The 21,560-nt window shown below is 39.7% G+C and overlaps 1 protein-coding gene across 1 annotated transcript in view; it reads left to right on the plus strand.

Moving 5' to 3' along the window:
• Positions 1-13,119: 13,119 nt before the first annotated feature.
• LOC131249065 (agamous-like MADS-box protein MADS3) overlaps positions 13,120-21,560 on the plus strand; it is a 99,093-nt gene continuing 90,652 nt past the window's right edge. The window contains exon 1 of the mRNA XM_058249630.1: positions 13,120-13,704. Within this exon, the coding sequence (XP_058105613.1) occupies positions 13,523-13,704 (182 nt within the window). The 5' untranslated portion in view covers positions 13,120-13,522. The remainder of the gene's footprint in view (positions 13,705-21,560) is intronic.

The raw sequence follows: 21,560 nt of genomic DNA on the forward strand, positions 1-21,560 counted from the left end.
GAGTGATACCATCAAGCATAGCCTGGGCCTCTGCTACCGTGTTAGAGGCAATACCATAGTACCTATGGAAAGCGAAAGTCAACCGACCAAAGGTATCCCTAATAACACCACCTCCACCACTCTCACCCAGATTCTGACGAGAAGAACCATCGATGTTCAGTTTGAACCAACCAAGCGGAGGTCTCATCCATTTCACGATCTCCGGCTTGATACCTACGCAAACTCTGCTGCAATCAAGATGAAGGGCTCGGAGGGTCGCGCCGTCCCTCAGAGACGGGAGGGCACTGTCAGATAGAGGATTGCCAATTTCCTGCATCGATCTGGAGATCCGGGAGATAATGTTTAGAGCCGACATTTGAATTCCCTCGAATCGCAAAGCATTACGGCTCAACCAAATTTCCCAGGAAATAATAGCAGGGGCAAGACCCAACAATCGCTTAAGGTGAGAAGAGGGAGAAGCCTTTGACATCCATAAGCAGATCTTTTATTGAATGGTCTGATTTACGATGACAAGGATGTTAAAAATTCTATGGAAATACGACCAGACCTTTGTGGCTATCAAACTTGAACATAGGAGATGATCCAGGGTCTCTTCACCATGCGCCGAGGGGGTGGTGAGGCACAGCTGATGCGCAGCGGCAGGCATCCCATTGGGGTGCAGCGAAGAATGATGCTAAGTCAGGAGCAAAGATCTGGAACCGGACTAGGTGGGAGTAGACAGGGAGATCGGAACTGGGCTGACATCAGAAGCGTTTGAGGCTTAGGGAGAAAGGTCCCGATTCCGGTGCATCAGATCTGGGCGCGACAGCCCATGAACAGAGGGGAGAAAGAGCAGCGGTTGAGGAGAGGTGCGCCTTGTGTGGGGACCCTGAACATCACTATCCGCAGTCGAAGGACCGAATTCAGCACATCAGCATTCACATTTAGAAGCGAAACTTACCCCGAAGTCTTGATCGCAGCATCCATAGGAATGGCGTGATGTAGAATTTTCCACAGGAATAAACCAATTTTCGGTGGCAGGTCTCCGTTCCAAGCCCAGGGAACCTTCGGCTTATGATGCCGGATGCCATGCCAAGTCGAATTCAAAGAAAATTTACCGAACGTTGTCAAGTCCTAGGCGAGCACGGCATCCCTGTTGGACAGAGGGACAGGGCAGGCCCAGAGCAGCTAGATGGAAGATGGAGGGAGAATACCATGAAGCTCGTGCCAACTGATTGAAGAGGGAACCGAAAAGAATTCTTTGACCGTGGCGTTCCTGAGGTGGGCAGGGATAGGTCCCACTGCCTGCAGCGCCAGGAATCCTTCCCCTAACCAATTTTGAGACTAGAAGTTGATTCTGCCTTCACCAAGGAGCCATCTGGAATGAATGGAAGCGAAGGGGAGGGATCTTGATAAGTCTTTCTAGACAATTGAGTTCACAGCTGAATTCAACCCCCTGGAGTGAATGAATTTGCTGATGTATTTAGTAATCATGAGTCTCGCCCAGAGGGATTTCCCCTCCAAGAAATTTCTCACCATTTTGATCCTGTAAGCTGCCATTACATCTGCCATGCACCTGATGCCGAGACCTCCCTCTGTTGTAGGGTAGCAAATGTCAGACCACTTCACCTAGTGTTTTTTCTTGGCTCCATTTGTGTGCCCCCAAAAGAAATTAGCCATACCCCAAGTAATTCTCCCTGTTCCTGATCCTCTTGAGCCTTTTATTGAGATTCTGATAGGTGTTGACTTGAATAAGGTAGATCTAGAGAGAGTATACTCTGAATTAAATCAGTTGGAATATGGACATCTAAATTAGAGACATTAAAGCTATTGCATTTCAATGTTAGCTAAACCCCTACTTTATGAATCTCTGCATCCACATGCACTACCTTGTTCATGATCTTCCAGACGAATGATGCGATCTTCAAAGGTACAAACCTATTCCAAACTAGTCGGTCCATAAAGGCTTAGGATGTCGTCGACAGATTGAGTTCCTGACTGAGATGGGAGGGACTCCCGTCTATATATGCATGGGAACTATCCAGACTCTTTACATCAATATCTTGTACTTTACCATGTAGGATTTTTGGAACATCAACGAGTAGTTTTAAAAACTTTTACAATTTCTTTTCAAAAAAAAAGTATTTTATTAATGAGGCGAAACATTGTATTGCTACTAAAAAGTTTTGAAAACTTTTACACTTTTCTACTCATTTTCAAGCTATTAAAAATCACTACAAAATTCTAGACCATTTTAGAGATATTTATATATAGCTTTTGTAAAATAGACTATACCACATTCTCGACATAATAGTACATGACTCCAAGATAATTGTAGATTTCTCTACATCCTCTACTGTATACAAGCCTCTCTACCTTAAAAGTAAAAAAATGGCTATGTTGTAGTTCCGACTCTTATCTCACACCATCACTAATCCGTGTGCTTTACGGAAGCATGTTTAACAAAGATAGAACAATCACAATAAAGCAGAATAACCAAATAATCAAGTAAGCAACCACAAACACAAGATATTTTAGTTGAAAAACTCTTATGGAAAAAAACTATGGCACAAAATGATAGAGATCCACTATAATCAAAATCTTAGAGTTTACATCACTAACTTCTTCAATTATAGAATCGCTTGATCTCCCGATGTAATGTGCAACCCTAGGAAAACTCTAGTTCCTTGAGAAAATCCATTCACAAGCCCTTACAAGTGTTTATAAACCATCTCACCTTGCAAACCCTTGCCCTTAGAGAGAAAACACTTGTCATACAAAGCCGTAGTCGCACTTAGAACTTAAATAGCCTAATTTTTGTTACTCTACGTAACCCCTTTAGTTGGACCAGATATAACCTTCGATTGGACTGAACTAACCCAACTACAATTTTCATTCTAACTTAAAATGTGCAAATCTTGAAAGCGAGCAATCTAAGAAACCACCCAATTTTTGGTCGAACCAAAATTGGCCTCAGTCAAACTGAGATAAGACATCTTTGCACAAGAGATTGACAGAATCTAAGGCATCTTACACAACAATCTCCATCTTAACTGCATTATGCTAAGTAAGCCTTAAAACCTCCTATGCAACCTTCGCCATAACCGTAGACCGCTCTCTGCATTCTCCATTTGGAATGCGGGTCCATTCTCTCCTTCGTATAATTTACAACAATCAACATATCATCAATGTAAAGCATTAGTAAAATGTAGGACACGTCCACAAGCACCCTGTAATACATGTAGTAGTCATACTCACACCTGATTACCCAATCTCTGCCATATAAGAATCAAACCACTTGTATTGGTACCTTGGAGACAACTTCAGCCCAAACTAAACGTGGACGGCTCCGTTCTATCCAATCCAGGGCCAACAAGTGGTGGGGGCATTTACAGATATAGTCATAGCGATATGATATTTGCTTTCTTCAGTGGGTATAGGATTGCATCCAACAACACGACTGAGATGCGGGCTATTTTCGACGATATGGTGTTTTGTGTGTCTATCAATTTAGATAGAGTGCACATAGAATCTGATTCCAAATGGGTAGTGGATTGCATAACCGAGAAGTCCACCTGCACCCAGAAATGGAAATATTAGCTAACTAGAATCAAGAATCTTTGCGATCGGGGAACCTTTCAGATCTCCCACGTCCCAAGAGAAACGAATAGGCCAGCAGACGGGCTGGCTAAAGAGGGTAGTAGGATGCAATCAGACAGATCCTTCTGGGAGGTTTCCTCCCTTCCTCGGCTGATCAAGGGCCATTTTCTTTTGGACAAAGCCGGTCTAGGCACTGTTAGAGAGCTTAATAGTCTCCTAAATGTATAGGATATGATAGGTGGGCCTGTTGTGTAGCTACAGGCCCCGTCCGAATAGCCTAAGTTGTAAAAAGTTTTAGCCATATCAATGAAGCTCTTATTATCATTTAAAAAAAAAAAAAGAAGCCCAGACAAAGACTTCTTTAGCCTACACACATGACCCTCCTTATCAAGATCCTCAAATGCTTCAGGTTGCCTCATGTAAATAACTTCCTCCAAGTTCCCAAGAAGAAATGCTATCTTCACATCGAGCTGTTTAAATTTCAAATTAGATTCTGCTACTATAGCCAGTAGTACACCGATTGACATAAATTTCATGATTGGAGAGAAAACTTTATTGTAATCTACTCATTCCTTTTGTGAGAACCCCTTTGCTAGAAGTTGTACCTGCACTTTTTGTCATTTTTTTTTTTTCTGTTAATGCTTCCTTCTTCCTGAAGACCCATTTGCCTCCTATTGCTCTTTAACCTTTTGGAAGTTCTACCAACTCAATGTCTAATTCCTATGTAGTGATTTCATCTCCTCCGCCATGGTCGACATCCACTTGTCGCCTTCCTTTCTAAATCCTACCTCTTAAAAGGTGAAGGGATTTTCACTCCCTGTGAATAATGCAAAGGAGATCATGTCCTCGAACCGAGGCTATATAATGGTTCTTTTTTTCCTATTCCTAGATATACTTTTCTAGGTACCATGCTGATTATTTAGGTAAGTTTCTTACTCCTGAATTTTCTCTTCAGTAACAGACTCAACTGACTCCACCTGCACCATTAACTTCTCAGCTTTGCCATGTTTTTTCGACTTCTCTGCAGCTTCATTGTAGGTCTTCAACATTGATCCCTCGTCAAAGATGACATCTTTTCTAATGACCACATTTTGAGAAGCTAAATGCAAATGCTTATAGCCCTTAACACTTTTCTTATACCCGATAAAGATGCACTTCCTAGATTTTGGATCCAACTTATTCTTTTATTCACTCTGTAAGTGGACACTCAACGTATGCTGGACACCAGAAGATTCTCATCCTTGAGTAATCAACGTCCTTGCTTATCTAGACTTCTTTTACAACCTTGGATTTTAGCACTGTAGATGGTGAATGATTTATCACAAAGCATACCATATTAACTACTTCTGTCCAGAAGCTTTTAGGCGGCCCCGCATTCAACCACATACTTTTTGTCCTCTCTAATAGAGTTTTGTTAATCCTCTCTTCTACCTTGTTCTATTATGGGCTACATAAGTTGAAAAGTGCCTAGTGATATCTTGTTTCTTACAAAATTCCATTAATCTCGCCTCTCTGTACTTCATACCATTATCTAACCTGAGACACTTAACCTGTCTCCCAATTTGCTTCTCCACTTCCGTCTTCCATTCCTAGAAACTAGCAAACACCTCAGACTCGTGTTTTAAGAAGTAGTACCAAACATTCCTCCAGTAGTCATCTATAAAGCTCATGAAGTATCTTATTCCTCCTTTAGATGGTACTGTCACTACCCCCCAGACATCGGAAAGAATATAGACGAGCACCCCACTGCTAATATATGTAGTAGTCTTCAACCTTACCCTACACTACTTTCCATATATGCAATGCTCATAGAAATGCATCTTGCATGCATTAACTCCTTCTAACAGTTCCTGTTTATGCAGTTCCATCATGCCCCTCTTGCTGCTCTAATCGCATATTCCATAGATTAGTGTCATCTATGTCAGATTCTATGTGTGAGGTGGTAGTGGCCTCACCCATAACTGTGCTCCCTATCAACTTGTACATATTTTTCATTAACACCATTGTATCTCTAGTGGCCTTGATTATACTCCTAATGTAGTGAATGTGCACCCATTAGTATCTAAAACCCTTAAGGAAATTAAATTTTTCTTTAGATCCGGGACATGTCTGATATCACCTAAACACCGAATGATTCCAGCAAATATCCTTACCTTGACGGTCCATATTCCGATGGCCATGCATGATGCATCATTCTTAATCTAAACACTTATACCATCATAGGACTTATAGTCCATATTCCAATGGCCTTGCATGATTCGTCATTCTCCATTAGAACACTTCCATCGTCATAGGACTTATAGGAATTAAACCAAGTCCTATCTGGACACATGTGATATGAACATCATGAATCGAGAATCCATGTATCTTAAAGATGACTCGTACTAAAAGAGACTGAGAGAAGGTCTCCATCTAAACTCTCTTCCACTAAACGAGTTAATTCACCTGTGTTCTTTTTACTACTACCCTTACTTTCTAGGTCACCCTTTCATTTTTGTCAGTCTCTCTTGAAGTGTCCCTTAATGCCACAATAGAAGTATCCAACATTTGATTTCAATCTCCCACGCACCTGACCCCGCTTTGTGACTAGCCCTTCTACTTGAGAGTCCTCATCGCTTGACTTCTTCCTCATCTCATTGGAAATGAGAGTTGTAGTGATCTCTTCCAGCTTTACTGTATTCTTTCCATAAAGTAGAGTAGTGATGAGATGGTTGTATGATGTGAGAGGCGATGTTATAAATAGCATCATTTTGTCTTTATTGTCAATCGCCACTCCGAGCTTTAACAACTCGCTACATATCTTTATAAATGAGTTCATGTTCTCTAAAAGATTGGATCATTCCTTCATATGTAGCCCGAAAAGTTTTTTTTTTTTTGGAGAAAGGTGGGAGCACACCTCCTAAACTTTGGAGAAAAGTGGAAGCACACCACCAAAAATTTATTTCTTCACAAACAATCTATTCGTGAGGGACTTCGCTATGTAGAGATCTTCTAGTTTTTTCCACATCTCCAGGAGAGATTTATCATTCAGAACGTTGTACATAACTTTATCTGATAAACACTTTCAGGGAGGCTACTAGATCAAGAGAATCCAAAATCTCAGAATGTTGGGCCAAGTTCTCATTGTCCACACTTTTAGGGAGGCCAATTTCCCTGCTAACGCGTTGGCCAAAATTGGGAGCAAGACCCAATGTTCTTCTCAATTCTCAACTGCTGCCGAGCTGCCGCATCATGTTAAGGGCCTGCTTTTCTTGGATAGGGTGGGCTTGGGGGCGGTTAGAGGTCGTGATGGTAGGGAATAATTTTTCTGTAATTACCTTTTCTGTTTCTGTGTTTTCTTCTCACGATAGGTCTGCCTGGTTCTTTTTTCTGGGCAGGCCCAAATGTAACCCAGTCTTTGTGAATGAATAGAATCATTTCAAAAAAAAAAAACTTCATCCAATAAACATAAACGGATAGTGCTCATAACCTTTTTCCTGAGATTGCTTCAATCATCATCATATATCTTCTCCAGTTTGGTCTCCAACAATACCTTATTTAACCCTTGTGATACTAGAATACCCTTAACCTTCCTCTGCCACAAATTAAAATTGTTCTTCCCATCGAATTTTTGTATATCAAACTTCAACTCTGACATCTTTGTTGAATTCATGAACGTCATTAAACCTGACTCTTTAATACCACTTTGTTGGAGTTTTGGCTCTTATCTCATACTACTATGATGTGATCCAAGCCACAACAAACCCAAATCGACCCTATGTATTAGAAATTTGGATTTAAAACCACCGTTAATCTGTGTGCTTTGCGCAAGTATGTTTAACAAAGATATAATAATTACAATGAAGTAGAATAACCAAACAATCAAATAAGTAACTCCAAACATAAGATATTTTATGTGGAAAACCCTTATGGGAAAAAACCATGCATGGCATAAAGCGACAAAGATCTACTATAATCAAAACCCTAGAATTTACAGCACTCACCTTCTTCGATTACAAAATCATCCGATCTTCACTTGTGATTAGCAACCCTACAAAAACACTAGTCCCTTGAGAAAATCTATTCCCATGCCCTTACAAGTGTTCATAAACCCTCTCACGTTGCAAACTTTTGCCCTTAGAGAGAAAATACTCATCCACACAAGTACAAGCCTTAATCACACTTAGGACTTAAATAGCCCTATTTTTGCAACTCTACGTTACCCATTTGGTTTAACCGGATATAACCTTCAGTCGGATCGAACCAACCCAGCCAGACTTTTCGGTCAAACCTAAAACGGGCAAATCTTTCGGTTTTGATCAGCAATCGTGTTAGATACTACCATATGAATCAATGAAAGTAAATATGATCTTGTCTGAACAATCCCTGCAAACACCACCCCTGCCAGGATTACCCAAAAAGACCCATCTACATTCAATTTCAATCCGACTTAGATCCGGCCTAACTCATCTCACTACTTCAAATGGACAGGCCAGTTCAGAAAATAGTCCACTAACATGTAGTAACATGTGGTTCAACTGATTAATGGACGGATATGGCTTTTAGTCACCATCATGTGCAGGGGGGACCCATCCAATGGACATCCTAGACCTCATATGTGTGTTCAACTTTAGCAATTGAGTGCATTTAGATGGGCTTGTACACGTGTTGGGGCCTAGCAAGGCTGGCCTCAATACTACTATTAAACATCTATGTTAGAACTTTTCCAGCCTTGATTGTCTGATATGAGGGCAATGAGTCATTAGATATGTACCTTTCAGGTTCCACTTTATCTAAAGAACAACTAGATTAAAAGAAAAGCTAGAATGTCAGTGTATATATATATATATACACACACACACACATGGCACTGCCACACGTGGATGCTATCCACATCGAACATCAGATGGGTCATACCATCAATGCGCTAGTGGAAAATTCACATTGACTAGGCAAACGATAGCCTTGGATTGCAAAACTTTTGGGAGGAAGTGGTGTCTTATTTCCTGTTGCATAAAAATCACTCAGAAGAGAAGCGCAAAAGAAGCATTTCTACAGAAGAAACGCTAGAAAGAGTTAGCTAAAGTCACACGTGTTGCCTTTTCTCGTGCACAAGGCTCCCCTAGAGTACGTACCCACTTGTCCAGCCATCATGAAGTTTATATTTCATCTAAGCCGTTAATAAGGCTATTCCCACTGGATGAACGGAGAACATAAATATTGGCATGATCGAAAATTTTTCTGGCCCCATGAAGGTTTCAACGGTAGACGTTTTCATTCTCACTTTTTTTTTTTTTTTCAAAAAAAAAATAAAAATAAAAAATAGGCTACTTCTATATCATATGGAAATGAGCCAAGGCTGCACAATGCGTGGTTCGGGCAGGGCCAGTGACAAAAGGGAGCCGGCGCCCAATCAGGTATGAAAAGAGAAACAGAAAAAAAAACAAAGAAAGGTTAGATCTGCATTATTTTTTAAGCTCCTGTTCTTTTATAAGCTTGAGAAAATGATGAACGAGTGGATTTCTCACAGATCGCAGTAAGCCCCTCGTAGGTTTCGTCTACATGAACTCTCTAATCATTTGCTATGGAAAAGAATCCAACTAAATGGCTCCACAAAAATAATACAGCTCACCTATTATTTTAATCGTTAGGTGGGTTCAAAATATGTTTGTACATTCTTTTTGTCATGTTAACAAAATTACAAGTGGTGTGGTCCAACTTTCAAAAAATAGAAACATAAAATCCAAATGTGAGCACATTAGGTGTTTTTTTTTTTTTTTTCACACACACACACCCACACACTCATGCCTCAGTGGGATTTCACCATGTGTGGATACTTGAACCCTTGACTGGGTGTTGAAGCTCCTAAGAGTCTACCACCCGAGCAAGAGTAAGGATCCGAGTGCATTAGGTGTCACACGAGATACACCTTAGTTGGTGTTATGATTACCGTGGGGTCCACTTGATGATGTGTTTTATATCCACACCATCTATCCATTTCCCACCCATTTTAGGACATCATCCCAAAAATTAAGCAAATTCAAATCTCGGAAGTACCACACCATAGGAAACAGTGGAGATTGAACACCCACCATTAAAAACATTCTAGGGCACACCGTAATGTTTATTTGCATTCTAATCTCTTGATAAGGTCAAGATGACCTCAATGAAAAAAATACAAATATCAGCATGATCCAAAACTTTTATGGCCTACAATTTTTTTTAAAAAATATCCATATACCATTGTTTCTAGTGATGTGGTCCTCCTGTTAGAATCACATCTTAAAATGAGCTGAAAAAATGGATGGGCAGCATAGATATACAACACATTCATCAAGGTGGGCCCCACACGGTAAGGGTAACACCCACTAAGGTGTTAAACGAGTAACACCTAATCCGCTCCCTATTTTAGCTGAAAATCTTTGTTTCTTATTTTTTAAGAAAATAAAAATCAACCTTTCTCCAAAAAAATCCTTGGAACTCCGCAACCCACTTTGTACCAATGGCGAAAAAGGTCACATATAAGAAAAGTTACTTTATTTCCATAGTAGAAAAGATTATTCCACCGATCCAAATCTAAGTAGATTAAACTAATGGCCCATCACTGATACTTCGGTTGACTTTTTATTTTTATTTTTATTTTTATTTATTTATTATTATTATTATTATTATTTTGATGTTTTGAAACCATCTATTTCTTTTTCCCACAAAATCCTCCAAATAGAATAGTTCAAATTGCCCCATGTCTTACACATGTGGAATGGCCCATCTAAGCCACCGGATTATCGGTTCAGATCTTGTACACGAAATCAGGTGACTTGTCACTAAAGAAATGGAAAAAAAAAAAAAAAAAAAAGTGAGAAACACTAGTCTATAATTACTTTTAACTTTAGAGCTCAGGACGGAAAAAAAAAAAAGAAAAAAAAGGATGTATGCCTAAAATTTTAGGGTGTAATTATCATTTGGGGAATGGAAAAGTGCGAATGTTAGATCCACCAAGCCTCTTATAAGGTGGGTAACATTTAGATTCGTTGGGCGAGAAAGCAAGCCTATTTGCTGATATGTTGGCCCACACAAGTAAGTTAAACATTTACCCTTAGTCGAATTTCAGCGTTCCATTTCTTTTATACAGATGTGGCCCACCATATGTGCACATGGGCCTATATCATGCCTGTTCTCATAGTGGGGATGAGGACGGGTGACACGGGGATGAACGTGATGAGGTCGATCACTGTCCTCCTCAAGGATAACTACTCCAAATATTGTCATATAGATTTTTCCAATTCATGGGCAAAAAATAGAAAAGAATAGAAATAAATTCTAAGTTTTTTTGATAGATAATAAAAATGAATTTACATTCTTTTAAATGGTGATACCAAACCTTAGAATAAGTTTCAGGATCAAATTCCAACTCAGACTCTCTAAAATTTGTAACGATTTATTATTTACATTAATTCTCCTAATTTTTCTAAGCACTTTTTAACACAACTCCTAAAGCTCAAATAATGAAGAGTTTTAATCAAACTAAAACTTATTATAAATAGTAAAAATGAAAGTAAAATGAATTTTCTACCGTTGATCTCATGGAATCTCGTAAATTTAGCATAGGCAACCCAATTGGTTGGCTAAAGTTTCTCCTAACTCAAAATCATATATGGTACATCCGGTAACTCATTCCAGTTTGTGAAATAAGCATGTTATAAGGTTCTAATGGTCTGGATCACCTCTGCCTCTGATCGGGCCTTCTCTGGTCCATCCGGACATGAAAGTGTCCGCGACCCGCTCTACCTCAACTGATGTCTCACGTGCACAGAAGTACACCCATACGTGTGATTTCTTATATTTATCCTTTATTCGCAGCCTACCGGGGATGGTCTAGTGATTTGAACCGTCCATATTCTCTTTACTACTGTAAATAAGCTATTGGTCCGTAAGCACGCTTGGGTAATGGTACGCACTCTTGATTTTTGGAGTTGAATCTAAACCATTGAAATTTGGTAACAATTTAGCGCTTTACTCTTTATATTTTGCAGTGGTCCATATAGCTCATAGTCGCAACATGGACGGTTGGGATCATTGAAATACTCAGCATGTGGGACTCAGTTGGCGGCCACAGATGCTTGATCCTGAGTGGGCCCCGCCCAACAAACAGGCCGAGTGTCGTCCATCTTCACCATGAACGTCTGTCCCACAAGTTTGATCTGATGAGTGGGCCCCACCCAATAAAAAGGCCGAATGTCAGACTTGTGTTCCACGTTCGGACCAATAGGCAGCTGGCATTGAGCACTGGAACTGAGTTGCGTGTGAGCCGAAAGCTCTGCGGGGCCCACAGTGATGTCTGTGCGACAACCATTCTATCCATCAGCATTACCATACATTTTAAAGTGTGAGAATAGATCCAAAACTCATGTGGGCCACACCATAAGGAATAACGGGCATTGAACTTCCACCATTAAAAGGGGCCCACAAATATTTGTGTTTTCCCTGCAACATGGTGGGAATGAAGGGGTTGGATGACATATAAATATCACTCTGGGTGCCAGATTGTTTCAATGGTTGGATTTTCCATGCCAGCTGAGTTTTAGATGTCATTCGTTTTTGGTGTCACATCCTAAAATGATGGGAAACTGATGGACGGCGTGGATGCCGCACGAATATTGAAATAACACCACAGAGCTTCCGGTTGTAGGAAGCGGATTGCGTCTCCCCTCCGCCTAGACGGAATCGGTTCCAGGCAGGAGCTATGTGGGGCCACCGTGGTTTTATCCACGCCGTTCATCCATTTTTAACAGATAAATTTAGGGAATGAATAAAAAATGAGGCAGATTGAAGGCTCAAGTGGACCACACAGTGGGGATTGAACACCCACCATTAAAAACTTCTTAAGGGCTACTGAAGCTTTAGATCAAGCTGGAATTTTTGTTTTTTCTTTCATCCAGATATCTATGACCTTATGAACATGTTGGATGACATTGTGGTGGGCCCTAGGAATGTTTCAACTGTGGGTATCATTACCACTACTGCTTCTTGTGGTGTGGACAACTTGATCGCTGGATCTTCATCTTTTTTTTGTTTATACACTAATATTATATGTAAAAAACAGATGAACTGAGTGAATAAAAACCATACATCAAGGTGGACCCCACAGAGTTCCTTCGTGGATTACAGGGGCATTTGTGTCATTTTGTGAAGATCGATGTTCCCGCCAGAGTCCCCGTTTTAACGGAAAGGGCGAGAGAGAGGGAGCGGTAACAGCATCTAAAGAGACTGCAGCGAAGAACACAAACGTACAGAGGAAGAGAGAGAGAGAGAGAGAGAGAGTGATTTTGATGGATGGATCCTTTGACAAGAAACGCCACGTACGTTGCCCGACACGTAGCCTGACACCCTCTACCTTACATTTATTCACTTGCAGTGACCACCTCCGGTGGCCCACCCGTCCTCCATTGAGAGAGAAAGCTAAGAAAGAGATAGATAAAAAATAAAAAAAAATTTAAAGAAAAGAAAAAACCTCCCTTTCTCTACAGAGAGAGACAGATGCTAGAGAAATGCAACCTATTTCATTTCCTATTTCTCGAAGGAGGATCCTCGAGCTAGCAAGAGATAGTGTGTGGTTTCTATGTATTATTTCGGCTAAGTCGTGAGAATAACCTTCTCTTCTCTCCCTCTCTCTCTCTCTCTCTCTCTCTCTCTCTCTCTCTCTCTCTCCTTCCTTTTTTTAGTAGAAGGAATTTTCAGACTCTCGAAAGGCCTATTTCTGCTATTCCTTTCCCTTTTATTACCCCAAATCCTCTCTCCTGTAACTATAATATCCTCACGTTCCCCAGATTTACCCTTAGATATCTCCCTCCCTCTCTCTCTATCTCTATCTCTCTATCTCTCTCTCTCTCCATAAAAGCTCTCTTTCTCTCTTTCTCCTTCTCCTTCTCTTCTTAGAAAGAAGAAAAAGGAGAGAAAATCTGAGATGGGGAGAGGTCGCGTAGAGCTGAAGAGGATCGAGAACAAGATCAACCGCCAGGTCACCTTCTCCAAACGTCGCAACGGTCTTCTCAAGAAAGCTTACGAACTTTCCGTTCTCTGCGATGCTGAGGTCGCTCTTATCATCTTCTCCAGCCGCGGCAAGCTCTACGAGTTCGGCAGCGCTGGGTATCTCTCTCTCTCTCTCTCTCTCTCTCTCTCTCCGTACATTCATACATACACGAAATCTGATACTTTCTTGAATGAGATCTGATGCTTTGCACTTCGAAATACGAAGATATTCCTTCTCGTTGTTCATTTTCTCTTACGTTTGGATATTGACGTCTGTTGATGTGCCGTACGATCGTTCGGACCAGCGCCGGTGCAAGGTCTAGGTTTTTTTTTTTTTTTTTTTCCTTCTATTCTACCGATGCTCTGACGAAGAGATGAATCCGATGTCGTAGGAAATCTCTTCTGATCCAACGGTTCTTAGCTGCTGTTAAATCTTTGTCCGGTGCATCTCATTCCCTCCATTGCACGGTTCGAATGGACATGACGCATGCTAACGTGCGCCGGACTCTGGGAGTCTCTTTTGCTTGTGCCTTCTCCTGACATCCATCACTTCCGTACGGTTGGATTTCATCATTTATTTTGTAGATATTGTCGTGTTGGTATAGGTATCAGTGATTGTTATTTGCCCCAACTTCTTTGTTTTTTGAAATGGTGATCACTCTTCTACCGTACACGTGGCATGATCGTGCATTAATCTGGACGCTCCAAGGTGTCTTGCGGTGGATGGGACACACCTGGATGTCGAACTGATCGACCGATCATGAACGTCCAATCGGTAGATATAGGATGAACGGTTGGAAATATCATGCACAAGTGTCTGCACTCAACCTGTTATATCATATGGTTAAAATCATTTCATCTGTTTGATTTTACTTCTTCCTCTGAAGCTAATGATCCCCTACTATTCAGGGATTTTCCAATATTTGGAGAATATGGACGGATATTATTATACTATATTTTTTTTGCTTTTGCAATTGCTATTGCCAACGTAGATGTCTTTTTTTTTTTTTTTATAAGGTTTTATCTTTGGTAGGCTGGATCGAGGGGCATCCATCTCGGACACGTGGCAGATTGGTGGTGCATCCACGCTGCCGATCTAGTGGGTCCAATCATGGATGGCCATTGATGGGAAGAACCCATCAAACGAACAGCAACAGGTGAAAAGATGAACAGTCGGGAGGAAAACTAATGGCTTGGATCACCCCATGTGGTGGATTTTCAACCAGGGCCATCCACTGATAGGACCCACTAGATGGGTGGTCTAGATTGACTGCCACATCAGAGTTGGCCCCTTCTGATGATAAGAACATTTAAAACAAGAGCTTAACATCTAATAGCATCAGAAGATCATGATACAAGCAATGGTTCAGATAGTGTGAGAAAATGTATTTTTTACTAATCAGTTGAGTATCATATACGGTTAGGATACGAAGATCTTACCTGCTTTTGCAGTATACAAATCTAACCTAGCTTTGGAGAGGCGACAATCATCTGTCATGAATGAAAGACTAGAGAAGATGAAGAATATCTTAAAGGTGTTTATTTACTAGGGGAAAAGAGTCATTTTCCTTCATAATCTGTGGTTAGTAGGATACAATCACTTCATTTCTCACATATGGACTCGTATTCTAGTTGGGTTGATAATGGGTACTTCACCACACGTAAACCAATACAATACAATACAGTATAAAATACACAATAGTACAATGTCGTATGCAATACAATGCAATCTGTTTCACAGTACTTATTTATTTATTTTTATTTTTTAAAGAAAGGGGGGGGGAGCATACCACCAGAGATATTCAGGTGGGAATGAGAAAGACCTAAACCTTCTGAAAACCACCTACAGGTACAGGTACAGGCTCATTACAACCATGACTGAACTAAAAAGACTAAACTAAAAACACCACCGAAGTTGTAGCCCATATGCAATTCACCAGCAAGGAAGATAAGCTATCATATACAATCACGTCATTTTGAAGCTTACAAGAGCCAACCTACCTACATAGTCCTTGTCGTCAATTTCTCTTTGGATCTTGGCCCCGTGCCAAAACAAACATTTGATCTTAATGAACTAGCCCTCTGCGCGAGGGCATTGGCGACTGCATTGCTCTCCCTCTAAACATGCTCAATTTGAACTCCTGTGACCCAATCTAGGATCGAGTTACTCTCCACCAAGACCTCAATCTAAGCACAAGTCGCTAGCGCTCTCACTGTAACAATGCCCAACCGATTTTTTTCCTTCTTTTTCCTGCGCAAATTGATTATGTACCTATCTGTCAAAACCTGTTTGTAGCATAAACTACATTGTATTTTATACCAATGAGTGTCTATACGTATATTGAGTATGTCGTATAATATATTTCGACAATATATCCATATTGAAAATTACTATCTGATATATGTTACACTTCCACTGATAGTTTTTTGTTTCTCTTTATCATTTTATAGGTAAAGATGGGGTTTGGTAAGAACCCTACGCACCAGTAAGAAATTAAAGAGCATAGTTTCAATCTTGAATACAATATTCTTAGGTGATCTTCTTCGATAAAATGGAAGCTTTGAGTTTGGCATTGCTATTATGGGTAACTAGGAATTCACTGGTCTATCAGTCTGTCTCTAGACCTGGGAAATTTCCCATCAAAGAATTTGAAGACTGTTGAGGATATGCTGGAGACATGTTTGGGGCATGAATTTTCTACTCCATGACCTTTTATCTTCAATGACTGAGTCAATTTCACACACAACTTAAAATATCAAAGATTCCTAACAATTCAATGAATATTCATTGAAAAAAAAAAAAAGAAAGAAAAAGATAGAATATACTAAGCTAATTCATTTTTTAAATCCTTATTCTTGTAGGTTTTATATACAATTCCATGTTCTTATCTAAATAATATTTATATTTTGCTACGATGAATTTTTTTAAATTTTTTTGCTACAATGATTATAGACGCATTTATTTGGTTTTTTTATTTTTTTATTTTTTTTATTTATTTTTATATAGTACGATTCAAGCAGGATCAGCACTTTTCATCTTCCGCTTCATTCAATAATCAATTTCTTTTTATTGGAAGCCGATACACATTGGGAATGTTTGTCTTCTTCTTCTTGTTCTTCTTGTTCTTCTTCTTTTGTCTACATTGTGAACATATGCTACGTTGATTATAATAGCTGAAAATTGTGTATCATATTCAGGAGTTAATGACTTTCCTAGAGGAAAAGGGAACAAAATATAAATGCTCACAAATGACTAAGCGGAAGAAAAAACAACAAATGTTACTTTCAAATTGAATCAATTGCTTAGTTGATTAGCCCATTTGATCTCTTCACACTTGACTAACAAATCACTAGAATTTATTCATCTTTATAAACTACAATCATCTCGGTAAAGAGTTTAATGACTGAATCAGTATTACTAAAAGTGCCAATATTTTTGTTAGATATTGAAAGGATTTGTGAAGAAAAAGATCTTTACACGGATTATTGAGCTACATGAGTTGAAGAAAAATTTCCTCAATCTAAGCTTATCGTCTTTGTTTGCATCTTTTATGACAAGTGCATGCATGCTTAACTGGTATATTTTATATACCTACCCACCTACCTAGCTTCTTTTCTTCTTTTTTTTCAACAGAGGGGTCGGAGCACACCACCTGAACTTTGGAAGCATACCTACGTACCTAGCCAGTTACGTACAACATACATATGCTTGGAAAGGTAGATCGGTACCACCGTAGTGTATATTAGAGCCTCGGGCTGTGGAATGTGTTGGTCAAGTCAGACTCGAAGCTGGTGGTGGATTTGCCCAACAACATCTCTAAGGCGGGGTGGAAGTGGCATCATTGGGTGGCTTGTATTTTCTCCCTCAATTTGAAGGGTTCGTTCCCTTTCTCTCACACCCTCAGACAGGGGAACATGCCAGCTTGCCCGGTTAGGCAGCACCACCTAGCTCAACGAGGATTTTTCCTCCTCCTAGGACCTTCCCCGAGAGATTCGTGGCTTGGTGGTTTTAGACAAGGTAGGTTTGGGTGTCATTAGGATGGTGGATCCTGTATAGTTTTTCTTTCTTTCACGATAGGTTGATTGAGGCCATATCTTTTTGCTAGCCTCAGGTCTTCCCGAAGTACAGTCCATGTAATTTCTTTCTCATGATACGAAGGTTGCCATTTTTGAAAAAAAAAAAAAAAAAAAAAGATCCTGGAACCAAAAGTACACCTAGCTAGGGGAGGCCCGTACCATAACCCTCAAAACCTATAGGAAAAGCAATTCTTCTTTTTGTTCTAAAGCAAAAACCTTGATACCCTTAAGAAACTCTAAAGATTTACAAATGCATTACTCTGATTGGGACTGTTAATTGGCATCCAAAAGATGAGGAGAGAGGTGTCATGACCTGGGAATCGCTTTGGTAATATGCTCTTCTTGAAAGTAGGATTTTCTTAAGGTGTTTTCTCATGTTTTCTCAAGTATCTTGTAATAAGGGTGCTAATTCTCTTTTAAAGACATCGATCCGCATTCCTAATGATGGGATCTCTAATACCCCATAGAAAAAAAAAAAAAAAAAAACTCCCACCGTGCTTTTGGAATTGCTAAAGCATAGTAACCTTTAATTTGAGCGGTTAAAAACTGATATTAAAAATAAATATTATTTTGTAATATTATTAGTATTAAAATAAGGTTTTAAAGGGGTCCCTACTCATGGCTCAATGGTATATCGTGTGCCTTTCAACACTGAGGTCATGGGTTTAAGTACCCATGTGGTTTGTGAGGGTGTTTTTTTTTTTTTTTTTTTTTTTTTTTTTTAAATAATAAAAAATAAAATAAAAAAATAAAAATGAACAAAAGCTTTCTCTTATTCACACACGTGGAAGGAGATTTACAAAGGCTTCGGGTGGGCATCACAAAAAGCTCGATACCTCACCGTGTAGTGAATTGGAGCTAATTCTCCCTCAAGTAACCTAAACCTACCTATCCAAAAACAAAAGGCCCTTAGCGATATCTGGGAGATCGGACTGGGTGGTAAAAAGGGAAGAAACTTGGGAAGCGCTGCCTCTCCTAGCTAGATTGTCGGCCACTACATTAGCCTCCCTAGGAGTGTGGATGAAGGAGACATTTAAAGAATCCCTCAAAGCCCTAGCTCTAGCACACCAGTAACTCAAAGACCAGGCTAGAGTTGTGTTCTTAGAGAGAAGCGCCACACTCGACTTGGAGTCGCTCGCTATCTTGATCCTAGAAAGGCCTAAATCTGCACATCTTTTAAGGCCCTCTCATATGGCACGAATCTCTGCTCTAGAACTGGATTCGAAGTTGTATCCCAAAGAGAACACAAATATGAAGTTCCCGTCACAATCTCTAACCAACCCACCCCCGCCCGATGGCCATGGGTTCCCCAGCGCGGAACCGTCAACATTAAGCTTAAGCTAGCCTCTACTCGGTCACAACCACTTCACCACAGGGAGGGATGCCAACTCGCTAGACGGAGCTGTGCGCAGCTGCGCTAGGCGCAAGTTGAACTACCTGCTGAGAGATCTCGAGAAGGGGAGGGACGGATCAAGCATCTGAATCCAGCGGTGAATCCTGGAATTACCCTAAGAGCATCGAACCTCGCGTCGTCAAACCTTGCCCTGTTCCTTTCTAGCCAAATCTCCCAAAAAAGAAGGGATGGCAGCAGAACACGCAGGGGGAATAGCCTATCTAGGGTGGTGTGTGAGGGTGTGTGCATAAAGAAAAAAGGTTTTAATGATTTTGATTAGCAAACCGTTGTGAGGACCTCATGGTCATTAATTGAACATCTCTCACTTGGCCATGAGGGGCGAACATGTCAGTGGATTTACTATTTATATAAATATTTCTCTCATGAGATTGTTTTTCATGCTCTTTTTTTTAATGACGTATATTTCATATGGAGAAAAACTGAGAAATACACATTCGGGCCGGACCCCACCACCAGAAGGGGGGGGGGGGGGGGGGGCGGCCTATCGTGAGCCTAAACAGGAACAAAGAAGAAAGAAAAGAAAAATCTATAACCTCTAATTGAGCCCAGGCCCGATCGGAATTTTTTCATGCTCTTGCAAATAAGCCACTTATGATTTTTTTTTTTTTTTCCCCAAGTGCTTTTGTATTTTATCAACTTAGGCATCTCTAAATCTCATTATAGCTACATGCTTTGTGAAAAACTTTGCACTTATAATTTTTATCAATTAATGGGCCATCATATCACCTAAAGGCAAATAACTTATTGTTACTTCTCCCTTCTTCACAATCTTGAAGTTGTTCAGCCTTGTGTAAGTTGCAATAGTGTCATTTGTGGTGTAACTTCTACATTATTTCTCTTTTAATGGCTATTGCAAAGCAATAAAGACATTTTTTCTCCTCTTAAATATATATATATATATATATATATATATATATATATATATATATATATATATATATATATATATATATATATGTATGTATGTATATGTATATGTTTGTGTTAGGGGTGCACACGGGTTGGTTCGGTCCGGTTCTAGGGTGAAACCGAAACTGAACTGTTCCTAATGGTTCCAGGAAAATCAGAACTGGAACCAGACCGTTAGCACCCTAGAACCGAACCGGAACCAGACTGTTAAAATCGGTTTGGTTCCGGATCAGTTCTATGATTCTAGGCTTTTTATAATCCAACCTAGAGAGACAGAAAGAGAGAGAGAGAGGAGCATCGGTTGGTGGCTACCCGGCCGAAGGGCGGAAGGTGGCTATCTGGTGGGTGAGAGAGAGAGAGAGAGAGAGAGAGAGAGAGAGAGAGAGAGAGAGAGAGAGAGAGAGAGAGAGAGAGAGAGGAAGAAGAAGAAGAAAAAGAAGAATAGATGGGGATAGCTGCAACAATGCAACAGGGGGGTGGTGGGTGAAGACTGAAGGGAGAATAAATAGTTTATGGTTTTTTTTTAAATATATGGTCCGGTCCTAGTTCAATTCCAAGTTCGGTTCCATGGTTCAGATCTACGGTTCGGTTCATGGTTAAGTTCGGTTCTACATAGCCCCAAACTGAGAACCAAACCGAACTAATCGGTTCTTTAATTTTCGGAACCAGAACTAGTGCACTTTAAAACCGGACCAAACCATACGATTTGGTCAGTTCCAATCCAGTTTTAAAGTGACATGCTAGTCAGCATTTTACATTGGGATTACTTTGGTACCTACTAATAAGGCCTACTGCATAACTTTTATTTGGCCCTATACACTACATAGCATATATCAAGTTGCCTATTGCTTGGGCATAGGGAATATTTAATCTTTGTTGTACTTTCCTTCGACAATCTATCATTTCTAGATAATTTCAATTCATTTTCTACCAAAGTGAATGCCCTTTTACAATTTTTCATTCTAAATCTTTTTTTTATTTTTTATTATTGTTTGAAGATATCTTTCTTAAGTTAAATATAACATTTAATATTTTTCTCTCTAAATAGTTACAGGTGGTGTGATCCCACCTTTCTCCAAGAAGAAAAAGAGATGCCTTTCTTTAATTATTTTAATTTGCAGATCATAGTCTTTCATTTAAAACTTTTAACTTAGCTACCAATTTATCTTTTGAATCATGTCTATGTCATTTTTGACTAACGGTATGTCATCCACATATAAAGATAGAATAGTAAATCAACTTTCACTATCTAAAATATATATGTAGGGATTTATCTTATTTGCTCTACAACCTAATTGGAATCTAGCATAATGGAAAGTCAAATACCATTAATGCAAGGTTGTCTTAAACCATATAAGAATTTGTTTTAACTTATACAGTTTATTTTCTAACCCATTTACAACAAAGTCATTTCATTTTTATCTTTTTCAATGTGCCATAATCTAAGGTGTCATGCGTGACAATGAATGGTAGAAATTATGCAAGGTTGTCTTAAACCATATAAGAATCTTTTTTAACTTATATATTTTATCTTCTTACCCATTTACAACAAAGTCATTTCATTTTTATCTTT

This window comes from Magnolia sinica, chromosome 6 (assembly GCF_029962835.1).
Source record: "Magnolia sinica isolate HGM2019 chromosome 6, MsV1, whole genome shotgun sequence".
Classification (NCBI taxonomy): domain Eukaryota; kingdom Viridiplantae; phylum Streptophyta; class Magnoliopsida; order Magnoliales; family Magnoliaceae; genus Magnolia; species Magnolia sinica.